The 12638-nt window shown below is 42.4% G+C and overlaps 1 protein-coding gene across 2 annotated transcripts in view; it reads right to left on the reverse strand.

The window, feature by feature from the left end:
• The window catches only part of SRFBP1 (serum response factor binding protein 1), a 43271-nt gene that overhangs the window by 403 nt on the left and 30230 nt on the right, over positions 1–12638 (reverse strand). For both annotated transcript variants that reach the window (XM_081930709.1, XM_081930710.1), the window contains exons 4-7: positions 11821–11892; positions 5588–5669; positions 2702–3434; positions 1583–1620 (exon numbers count right to left, since the gene is read on the reverse strand). In XM_081930709.1, coding sequence (XP_081786835.1) covers positions 1583–1620; positions 2702–3434; positions 5588–5669; positions 11821–11892 — 925 coding nt within the window. The remainder of the gene's footprint in view (positions 1–1582; positions 1621–2701; positions 3435–5587; positions 5670–11820; positions 11893–12638) is intronic.

Here is a 12638-nt window from a genome sequence, read left to right on the forward strand (position 1 = left end):
GTTGGTCCCTCAGAGATAAGAAGTCGGATCCAGATTTGCTCTTCTGCGAACAGATAGGATATTTCCCACCTAGGATGCAGTAGACTTCTCAATATACAGTGGTACCTCTAGATACGAACGGGACCCGTTCTGGAGCCCCGTTCGCATCTAGAGGTAAACGTATCTAGCGATGGCACGTCTACGCACAAGCGCGTCGCTTTTCGCCGCTTCTGCGCATGACATCATTTTGAGCATCTGCGCATGCGCAAGCGCCGAAACCCGGAAGTAACGCGCTCCGTTACTTCCAGGTTACCGTGGAGCGCAACTCGAACACGCTCAACTTGAAGAAAATTTAACCCGAAGTATGACTGTACAAAGAGCTGTAATTTCCCTGTGTAGCCCCCAGCACCACCTCTGATGGTGTTTCAGAACGTCTCCCATCCCTCCTGAGCAGCATTTGAGGGGGCATCTGGGAAAGATATGGGAAGATCGAAGAGTTCCACTGAGCACAAGTCAGGATTCACCTTATCCTATCTGCTTTATTATTTATTATATATTTATGACGCAACATACCTGGTTACATTCACACATTAAACAGAAGCCACTGGCATTCTTTTAATTATCTTATGGAAAGCTTCCAGGCATGCCAATGCACAGTGGAACTTCATGCAGTTTTGGAGGACAAGCAAAACTTCAAAATATGCTACAGAGATATGTGGTTTTCAAAAGTAATTTCTTCTGATTGTATATAAAACAGTACTGAATTATGCAGCATTGGTAAAGTTTTGGGCCATCAGAGGCCCAAATTGGCACTGGGGTGGGGCAGAGAGAACTTGCAGAACAGTGTCGTGTGTGTGTGTGTGTGTGTGTGTGTGTGTGTGTGTGTGAGAGAGAGAGAGAGAGAGAGAGAGAGAGAGAGAGAGAGAAGGGGATTATTACCGTATTTTTCGCTCTATAAGACGCATCAGACCACAAGACGCACCTAGTTTTTGGAGGAGGAAAACAAGGAAAAAAAATATTCTGAATCTCAGAAGCCAGAACAGCAAGAGGGATCGCTACGCAGTGAAAGCAGCAATCCCTCTTGCTGTTCTGGCTTCTGGGATAGCTGCGCAGTCTGCATTCGCTCCATAAGACGCACACACATTTCCCCTTACTTTTTAGGAGGGAAAAAGTGAGTGTTATAGAGCAAAAAATACGGTACATATGACAAGCCACAGTGCTTTCTTTCCCTGGCGGAATGATCTTCTTGGTGCAACACTGAATTCCTCCCGAAATTTCATAAAATATGAAAATGAGACTCCTGTGCCTTATAAACCCTTTTGGAAAATATGAAAACAAGGATAGCACATTATTCCAATATTCAGTAAAATCATAGCAATTGCTTGACCTTGAGTAGGGCTAGTAAAATTCGCTGTACAAACCTAGATTGTAAAAATGTCCTTCCTAAAACTGAAAATTTAAAAGCCTCTATAAAGTTCAAGTACAATGCTTTAAAAAAAATTCAATTAAATGCATTTGAAAAACTACTGCTACAGTTTAAATACAAAATGAGATTTTGTTCTGATGCTGCATGAATGCAAGTAGCAACATCAACTTGACTTACCTTTTGCTTTACTTCTGGGAAGGTGGTCTTTTACAGTTCTAGAACAGAAAAAAGTGATATTTTTAGAAGTCAAGACATGTGATATCTGTGAAACCAAAAGCACATAAAGAGACCTGAGAATTATCTATATCTGGGGCGGGAACCTCTGGCCATGGGCCAAATATGGCCAGCCAGGCCTCTTCATTTGTCCCACAAGGCAACCTTCTCCAAACCACACCCATCTACTCCACACCTGACATTATATGCGACATGAGGTGGAGGTCAGGCAGAGATGTGGCTGTTTTCCTTGATGAAAGTCACATTGAACCCTGTTTTCTATATGCTGATGAGTGAGTGTTCATTCCTGCATGGGGACTTCTCTGTCCCCACCTTTGTAGGCCAACTTTATTCACTGGGCATCATTTTTACATCAGATGATTGACAAGCAGTGACTCTGCCCACTTGTCAGTTGGTCTACGGAGTTGAGGAAGTTAAGAATTTCACTCGCTCTGCATAAATGGGGTTTGATAGCCAAGCCAAGCTCACAGTCTGATCGTGAATAAGGCTCAGTTTCCATGACTTCCTTAAAGCTATTGAATCTGACAATGGTAGCTCCTCTAAAGGTAAAGGGACCCCTGACCATTAGGTCCAGTTGTGGCCGACTCTGGGGTTGCAGCGCTCATCTCGCTTTATTGGCCGAGGGAGTCGACGTTTGTCTGCAGACAGCTTCCGGGTCATGTGGCCAGCATGACTAAGCCGCTTCCGGTGAACCAGAGCAGCGCACAGAAACGCTGTTTACCTTCCTGCCGGAGTGGTACCTATTTATCTACTTGCACTCTGATGTGCTTTCGAACTGCTAGGTTGGCAGGAGCAGGGACCGAGCAATGAGAGCTCACCCCGTCACGGGGATCCGAACTGCCGACCTTCTGATCGGCAAGTCCTAGGCTCTGTGGTTTAACCCACAGCGCCACCCGCGTCCCATGGCAGCTCCTCTAGGGCAAGTCTAATGCAAAAATTGACTCAACAGAGGAGGCTAGTCAGAAAATATGCAAAGACTTTTCACAGCATGTAAGCCATTTGAAGGGTGAAAACATTTGTCCAAAAAGTTTGCAAACTAGATTGAGGGTTTTGATGGCTTACCTTTTCACTGATTTGGACTTATTTGTTTCTGACAGTGAAGAGTAAAACATGGATTCTAGCTTCATTGTTTTTGAGCTTTGATTTTGGCCTTTTGCATCTGTGTCCTGGGCTGTGTCAGACTGCAAGCCCTTTTTGAGCTGGATGCATTTGCCTTTCTGGTCTGTAGGGAATGAAATATCAGCTGCTCCCTTCTTTTTCCTCGTTCTCTTTACTTTGCCAATGAAGAAGTCATCGTCGCTATCATTTTCATCAGAGCCAGAAGACTGATTATAGAATCTCTCTTCAGTGCTGTCATCAAAGTATTCCTTCTCCATTCCAGCTTCCTCACTTGTCACTCTATCAGGTGAATCAACTTCTGTTCTACTCAGGAGGTCATCCAAACATTTTGTAACTTCGGAATATACTGACTTTTCTGCTTGAGCCTGAGCAGCTAATTTATGATGCTCTGCAGCCTGCACTGTAACATCACCCAACAGGCGTATTTCCTCACCGTCTGCCATTTTCAGCTTCTCTCTCACACAAATTTGTTCTTTTCCCATGTCAGAGCCTGGCTTCTCTTTCACCTTTATTTTGTCTTGGTTTCCAGCTTGTTTAATTGTTTTCTTATGTAGACTGCTACTGGAATGCTGGGTTAGCTCAGATTGTTTGGTAAGTTGTTCTTCCGATTTATGCTCTTCTGAAGAAATGGGTCCTGCTGGCTTCTGTCTCGCATCTTTGAAGGCTTTTACAGCAGCTAAAAAAAAGCAAGATTTTTTTAAAAAATAATGCAGCATAAATGGTAAAAACACAGAAATGATAAAAGGGGTTCTAAAGCGAACTCATTTCATTGTGGTGGGTGGTGGAGTGGGGCCACATAGTGTAGTGGTGGAATAAAATATACCGTATTTTTTGCTCTATAAGACTCACTTTTTCCCTCCTAAAAAGTAAGGGGAAATGTGTGTATGTCTTATGGAGCGAATGCAGGCTGTGCAGCTATCCCAGAAGCTAGAACAGCAAGAGGGATGGCTGCTTTTGCTGCACAGCGATCCCTCTTGTTGTTCTGGCTTCTGAGATTCAGAATATTTTTCTTCTTGTTTTCTTCCTCCAAAAACTAGTCTTATGGTCTGGTGCGTCTTATAGAGTGAAAAATACAGTATTTTTCTCTGTGGCACCTCATGTGAAGAGGGTCCCTGGTAGCAGGCAGAGGATAATAATAATTTATTATGTATACCCCGTCCATCTGGCTGGGCTTCCCTAGCTACTCTGGGCGGCTCGCAACAGAATGTTAAAAACACAATGCAGCATTAAACATTAAAAACTTCCCTAAACAGGGCTGCCTTCAGATGCCTTCTAAATGTCAGATAGTTGTTTATTTCCTTGACATCTGATGGTAGGGTGTTCCACAGGGCGGGCACCACTACTGAGAAGGCCCTCTGCCTGGTTCCCTGTAACCTCACTTCTTGCAGTGAGGGAACCGCCAGAAGGCCCTTGGAGCTGGACCTCAGTGCCCAGGCTGAACGATGGGGGTAGAGAATACATGGCCCAGACAGGGTCTGTGTTAGGGAAGGCAGTTTTCTAGAGGAATATGTTTACATCAAGTATAAGGCATCTGACCAACACCTTTACAAGTGTGCCCAAGTCATACCCACTACTAAGCCTGGATCTATGCACATCAAAGAAGCGTTTCAGTTTAAAGCGTTGTAAATTTAAACAGGGAAAGCAGGTAGAGAAAAAGGGGGCTCCACATCGCCATCTGGTGGCACAATGTTATATCGCACACCCAACACATATAAATCACTTTTTTTTTTACCCGTCTAGCTGAGTCCTATGTCTGCTATAGGACATAGGAAGCCTTCTCACCCACACAATTTGGATTCTACATCCAGTTCACTGAACCATGCACCAAGAGGCACTGGAAAGGTAGTCAGGAGTATAGGACTGCAGGAGTATTTGGACTTTTTACTCAATGGCTCCCGGTGACAATTATGCCATGGGATGGCCCCAAGTCTCTCATTAAATTCAATGGGACTTTCTCATGGGTAAGTGTGCGTAAAATTGAAAGCTAGTAACTCTTTACCTAATTAGAAAGGTATTAGAAGGCACTTAAGCATATTCTTACAGCTACTGGAGAAAGACAACTGAAAAATTTAAAGGAAGTTAAAGATGACCCCAGTGATTCAAGGCTGCAAAACCCCAAGTCTCTCCAAGTAACAGAGTAAAGACAGAGGTGGGGGAATTAGAGACCCTTTCTTTTTCAGTGCTCTAAGAAAAAAAAGATGAAAAGATAAATTACCAAGAAAAATTGTCTGCAAAAGTAGACACACTTATTTAGTCACAGGCCCTACTGAGCATAGTGAGATTACTTTCAATCACACACAGACTTAAACAGTTCATGAAGATCTCATTCTTAAAGCCTTTAAGTAAAAACTGAACTGCACATGTCTTGCTTTAACAGTATGCAGTCATTGTTCTACCAGAACCTCCTGAATCATTGTTTAATTTCACTAGTTTAGCAACTATGGAAATAGCAAGAGTGGTTATTATGAGTCGGCGTAACCCCTCAACTTGCTGGTATGAGTAACAATACTCACGTGCAATAGTGGACATGGTTGTAGAATAGCCCTGAAAATCTTAAGACACACCCAGAAACATTTGGCTTATGAGCGTGCTAGGCATCTGTAGATGCACTGCTTTTGAGATCTCTCTCTCCCATTATTTCAGGTACACAGAATACAATACATTTAGCTTACTCGACTATTGCAAATACTCAGTTTGAGAAGGTCATCAATGCCTAGACACAGCAGCTTAGGACAATGATATTGTTGTTGTTGTTGTTGTTGTTGTTGTTGTTATTAAAGCTGTACATGCTCCAGTGTACGAAGATTAGCTGGGCAAATTTTGGCTTACCTTTAATATTGGCAATTTTTGTCTTCAGTAGTGGGTGTGTTGTCAATCTAGCAACGGCTCTTTCTTTTACTGTAGAATTAGGCTGTATTAGAAAAATGGTGAAGCATCTTGTTGAGTGACAAAACAAAAAGGAGAAAAAGAAAACCAACCCTATCAAGATTAAATCTGCATATGCTGTAATAAGGGGCTTGAAAGGTTACCAATGGCAGTGGTATTACACCAAACTCCACCCTAGTCGGCATTTCTGAAGATCAAATACTATTATCTTCAGAGACTTAGGAACAGCTAGAATCTGTATTTCTAAAAATGAATCTAACTTACTTTTGCCAACCTGCAGGATTAGGAAACACTTTCTCGTGACCAAAGAGCAGTCATAGCTTTTGTGGGAGTACCGAATACCTTTAGTTCATGCACGAATGGAAAACACTAAAATCTTTCATTTTACAAGAAATTCAATTTCCGCCCATTTATAGTTACAGTTGAGAAGGAAAGGGTTGCTAAACATACAATCTGACATCCACATTTTTATAGCTTACTAGTATTTTTCTGCACACAAAACCCTGGCAAAAGATGGTAGCAGTCATATTTTCCCATAAGAATGCCCATGACACTATGCCAAAAAATTTGGCCCAAGTCTTTCAAAGCATCCAAGGTATGCAGATTATTGTACATATCTGCTGCAATCCTAAATCCTATGGAACTCAGTAAGATGTGCTTCTGATGAGCAGATACAGGACTGCATAGATAGATGAATCGAGTGAAAACCTGCTGCTCTGTATGTTTGCTGAGAAGTACATTCCACCAAGTTGATTGGGGCTTATTCCAAAGTCAGTACAGTAGAACCTCTACTTACGACCGCCTCTACTTGGGCCCGATCCAAGTTGCGACCGCAGCAAACCTGGAAGTAAATACGGGGTTTGCTGCGATTTGCACCTGTGCAAAAGCACGCTGCCGCCGAATGCGCCTGCGCCCAACGGCGCTTCTACCAGCGACCTAGATCGACTTACGGATGGACCTCCGGAACTGATTACGTCTGTAAGTAGAGGTTCCACTGTATAGGCTGCATTACTTTTTCACTTCTCAATCTTAGCTTAAAAGTTCCCTCTGATGCTATAGCATTAAAAATGTAACATAAAATAAAAAGTCAACTGCATAGTGGATAACAATTATCCTAGGCTCGCTTATTCATAGATGTTAAAATGCCAAACAAAACAAAAATATTTTAAAGTCTTTCCCACAGTGACTGTAGCCACTGATCTCATCCAGATCTCTGCTGCCCATACTCCTTGTATGAAGTGCATGCCTTGCATCAGTAGGAGACTCAACAATGAGGCAGGATTTTGGACTAGTGTATGAGACAAAATTCGTAAGACGTTGATTTAGGAACTGAACTCACTTCCTCTGTAGTTAGGAGCAGAGGGGACCCTTCATTTCTCAGGATCTCAGAATTGCATTGCCATTGCAAAGCTCCATTAAACAGCTTATTTGTAGCAGCTGTTCTGTATGGTGGCCACAGAAAACCCCATTAAATGGATTGTTCTCACTGAAATTTTCCCCAGGCTCCTGGTGGTGAAGAAATAATCTATGCGATGGGGAAAGCCATTTGGCAGGCTATAGTACACATGGAAACTATCCATTATGCTTTTGCACAGTGTTTAGAGGTAGACCAACAGGAAAAATACACTGTCGGGCACCAGGACTGGATATTAACTCTTGAAACTGTTTTTGAGCTAGTTCATTTCCGTTCAAAAGCCAAAATCACCGGGCAGACAGTGTACCTTTGGCACCGAGGAGACGTTAAGCTAGACAACAAATTCTTAAGGCTGTGAAAATATTTAAGAACATAGTTCAAACGTACAAATCTTTTGAAGACCACAAGGCTGAATCATCTGCATTACAGGAACAGAGTTAGTCACAGGGAGACAAATCTTACACCTTCATGAAACATTCCCACATCGCCAATGTTCTTAAGAGTAACCACAACCATTTGTGTTTGAAGTTAGGATCTGTTTGCCATGGAAATTTATCAGGAAACAGTGGTTTTTAAACACCCACAGTCAATTCCATTTCAGACAGAATCAGGGGACTGTTCAGGCTCTATAAAGGTTATTCCTAGGGTATCTTATCTTGTGCCTTATGAAGAAACATTAAACTTGCTTCTTACTGCATTCGTGTCCAGGGAACTCCGAGCAGCCTTTTAAACTACTAGTGAAGCCCTACTGAGCAGAGTGATCTGACACGGTGGGTTTGAATTCACAAAAGATAACACCATAAGGGCATTTAAGGGGCTACAACAGTCTGGGGTTTAACTGTTTTTTGCAGCAAGAGACTAACAGGGCTACCCCACTGCAGTAATTTGGGATATCTTAGTATAAGGTCTGGCCCTGAAGATGTGCAGATCACAAAAGCAATGACACCTGCTCACCGCATGTATCTTTTGACTTTAGGATGAGATGCATATTGACAGAATCCCAAGCACTCACTTCCTACAAAGTACACATTAAGTATAAGATGTCACCAACAAATACCAAGACTTATTTAGCTAAAAATGACAGCAGAGATTTCACAGAAGTTTGTTTCTTCTTGGCTTAAGAACTGCACACAGAATTTTTAAATAAGGCAAAGAATGTTAAAAATCCAAGTAAGTAATTATGTGTTCTGTTATTAATGTTGTAACAAATGCCAGCATCTTCTATCAAGCAACATAAATGTATAATTAGCATGAAGGAAACATAACGTTTTCAAAGTGAATGGCCTTGAGCCAGCAGAGAAACATCATGATTTGGATTCCAAAACTTCTGAATCAATAAATTTCAAGTGGCTGTAATGCACACTGCATAAAAGCAACGGGCTTTCCCATGCATTCCATCCCATGCATTGCTTACGTATTTTTTTAAATTATTAATTTATTTTTGAAGTGTATAAATGGCTCACAAAGAACACAGTAACAGTATTACCAATAAAATACTATTCAATCATTAGCCATAAAAGCTTGCCAAAGTTATACTAAGTCCCAAATAACTGACAATCTATTGGCACATATATATTGGGGAAAAGACCTGTTTTCACCTATCTTCCAAAAAAATACAAAAAAGTGTTGGTCGAGGCAGACTGTTCCACATCTGGACCAAGAAAACCTTTGCCTTTACACTTTTGATGATGGAGAAATGGTCTTCTTGTAAGATCACCGCAATGGAAGGAGGGAGAACTAGGTCTGGTCCGTGGGCTGGAGTCTTCTCTCCTCTCCACTAGGTGCCCTGTCTGATAGGTGGGCGGAGCTATTCACCTGTCAGTCACCTGATATCACAATAACATCAGATGACCCGATTCCCTTTGTCTGTGTGGTCTCAAATCAAACCACACGGCTGAAGAACGGTACTTTGCAGGCACTGCCGATAAGCTGTTTGTCAGTGTTTTGCAACTTCTAAAGCCCAGTGCACAGCTGAGTATTGAGCAGTGTAGCTTGCAGGTGCTGTCAAGCCCCATTTCCTGCTCCGTACCTTATTTCATATATCTATGATGTCAGGTATAGTACAGGTGGGTATGACTTAGCTGAAAGGGCCTCACGCCCAAACAGAGAAGCCTGGCCCGCTTAATAAGGCCTGTGGGCCACAGGTTCCCCATTACTGAAGGGCACATGAGAGAAACTCTCCCTTCGTGTACTTCTCTAAAGTAGACTCCCCACCCCACAAATATTTGACGCAATGATCAGCACTAGCACAATGGGGTTCCCTCTCTCCCCCAGGACATGCCCTAAACCATCCCAAAATCTGCTCCGAGGGCTTGAGGGATCTCCCAGAACAGATTTAGGGGGCACATGGTGGAGGAGAGTGGAGAACATTGTGCTAGGTTGACCGCAATCAGCTGCTCCACTTAAACATACTCGATTCTACATTCTAATTCTTCATCTTCCCCAAGCGTCGAAAACAATTTCCGCTTCCTTTTAATGTATGTATACTAGTTAAAACGTAGTGGCCAAAACGAAATGCACTGAGAAGCACCGAAAGGAGAAATGACATTGATTCCTGTACCTTGTATTAATAAATTGGTTTTTCCTTTAAAAGCATCAACCAACGACAACAAAAAGAGATCACAACAAACCCTAAACTCTCATATTGGTGAATTGTATGTATGTTGTGGTTTTGCTAGAAACAGAAATTCCGCCAAAGAAACTCACATTATATGCTTAAATTATATTACACAGAGTAAGCAAATCTGCCTACATCGGCTCATTCCGCTTTGGCAAAGTTTGAAAGGAAAGCTAGGGCATTGGTAGAAATCTGAGAACTCCCCCTTTCAAAGACAGCTGTAAGCTGGACACTGACAGGCACAAGAAGTTTGCCTCTTTCTAACTATATCCATTAACTAACAAGATGGATCTCAATAATAAATAAATTGCTCCATCCTGTGATAAGATATCCATGCTATTAAGTTATCCACTGACAATAGGAAATATACAATTTTTAAAACAAATGTTGACCATTTCAAGCAATGACAAAGTTTTTAATATGTAATGCTGTACTGTTTTTAACACTGATTGGGAGCCGCCCAGAGTGGCTGGGGAAACTCAGCCAGATGGGCGGGGTATAAATAATAAATTATTATTATTATTATTATTATTATTATTATTATTATTATTATTATTATTATTACAACACAAAGGTTTTCATTGCATATGATGAACTTGCAGCCGAATCCTTTTTTCCCCTGGAAAAAACAATCCCTGAAAAAATAAATGAGCAAGGTCCAATGTCGCACCAGTTAACATGATGGGACTTCTTCTCCAAAGGAACAAATGGGATTTCCCCCAAGCCTCTGCAGCAGATTTTGGGGACATATGAAGGGCTTCAGGGAGAAGAGAGAATCCCAATTGTCTGAACTGAAGTCCATTGTGCAAAGTGTCTAACAGGGTTGAATGTCACCCAATGTAAAATCTGCAAAATGTATCTCAAAATGCCATCCAGCAACTTTTGCCCTCTTTCTTGGATAGACAACTGCACCTAAAACCTATGTAATCAACTGCACCAGAGATGAGATTTGAAATACAATTTATTTTGGCATTCATATAGAGATGCTGGTTTATAAATAAAATAGGACAATGCAGATCAGCTGTGAGGTGCTTACAAAAACATCTAGAGTCCTATCCCCCAGCTCACCTCCTACCTCAAAAGCAAAAGTGCTGACAATCTAAATAGACACCTGTAAAGTACCGTATTTTTTGCCCTATAGGACACACTTTTTCCCCTCCAAAAATGAAGGGGAAATGTGTGTGCGTCCTATGGGACGAATGCAGGCTTTTGCTGAAGCCTGGAGAGCGAGAGGGGTCGGTGCGCACCGACCCCTCTCGCTCTCCAGGCTTCGCGGACCTCTCCGCAAGCAGCGGGAGCTGCCTGCCTGCTGAAGCCTGCACGCGCTGAGCTCAGCGCGTCCAGGCTTCGCGGACCTCTCCGCAAGCAGCGGGAGCCAGCACTGGGCTCCCACAGCTTGCAGAGAGCTGCCTGCTTGGGGGCTGGGGTTGGGGGAAGCTCAGGCCTCCCCCGCCCCAGCCCCGCGTCGGGGGAAAAAAAATAATTCCCCCCCTTTACTTCCCCCCCAAAAAACTAGGTGCGCCTTATGGGACGGTGCGTCCTATAGGGCGAAAAATACGGTATCTCCATGAGATATGCATGGAGTTTTTCTTCTTCTAAACTTGCAATGCACCGAAAAAATGAAGAACAGAGACATTTGCAACTGAGAGCAGAAATCTCATCAAGGCATCCATCATAACCAAAGCAGGCATCTGCACATACCTTTGTTGTTGAAATGTCACAACGTTAGAAAAGTGCTCTGAAGGATCTACAATGACATACACCATCAGCACCAACATAACATGAAACCCTGTGACAAACCTTTGGGGTGGCTGTACAGTGGTACCTTGGGTTACGTACCGTCCCCCTTACGAAAGCTTTGGGTTATGCGCTCCACTAACCTGGAAGTAGATGCCCCTTGTTGCAAACTTTGCCCCGGGATGCGAGCGGAAGTTGTGCTCCAGAGGCATGGCAGCAGCGGGAGGCGCCATTAATGAAAGCGCGCCTCATGTTACGAGCGGTTTCCGGTTACGAACGGACCTCCAGAACAGATTAAGTATGTAACATGAGGTACCACTGTAAATATATTTGCTCAGGTCGAAAGTGGGTTCTTTCCCGCAAGCATGTTTACATGATGACTTAACACAAATGCACAAAGAATCCTACCTTTTTGCAAACAATCTCAAAATTAATTTCTCTTTCGAGTGCTAATTTGGTAACGTGGTCAAGCTTTATCTCCTGTGGGGGGAAAAGAGAGAGAGAAATAGAGTTAGCTAAAGGCTTTCATTTCCCCTTTTTGGCAAAACAGGATTAAAATCTAATTTAGATTAAAATCTAACTGGAAATGCAGCTCATCCCTCTTGAAAAATAAGAGATATCTATGTTAATGGTGTTTAATTTTTTTTAAAATATATAGACTCGTTGTAATTCCTATTATACCAAAAATCTGGAAGGCATTACTGAGGTCTCTGGCCTTCTTCTTGTTTCTGCTTTGATATTTCATATCTGTTTTCTGTGATGGTTTTGTTTTATGCTCAATTTTGTATGTTAATAAAATAAAACAAATCCACCATATGCACACAAGTTGACCTATAACACAGCCCTTCTAGGATAACGCCAGCTGCATAGTGCAGTAAACAATGTCCCCAAATTTCAATCACTCAGCATTTACAGTTCTCCACCTCCTGTACAGTTTTCTTTCGGAGTACAGTGGTGCCCCGCAAGACGAATGCATCGCAAGACGAAAAACCCGCAAGACGAAAGGGTTTTTCAGTTTTTGCGTCGCTTCGCTAGACGATTTTCCCTATGGGCTTGCTTCGTTTGAGAACCAAGGTACCACTGGATATGAAATTAAAAATTAGAATCTGCATTTGAATCGTCTATATTTAGAAAAAACAATCCACACAGCTTCCACTTCGGGTCACCCTGGAAATATAAATGATTTCTAACTGACATAAGGCATTACATTCTTTAGTGATGTTCTG

Source organism: Podarcis melisellensis (genome assembly GCF_964234715.1).
Source record: "Podarcis melisellensis genome assembly, chromosome: 11".
Lineage (NCBI taxonomy): Eukaryota > Metazoa > Chordata > Lepidosauria > Squamata > Lacertidae > Podarcis > Podarcis melisellensis.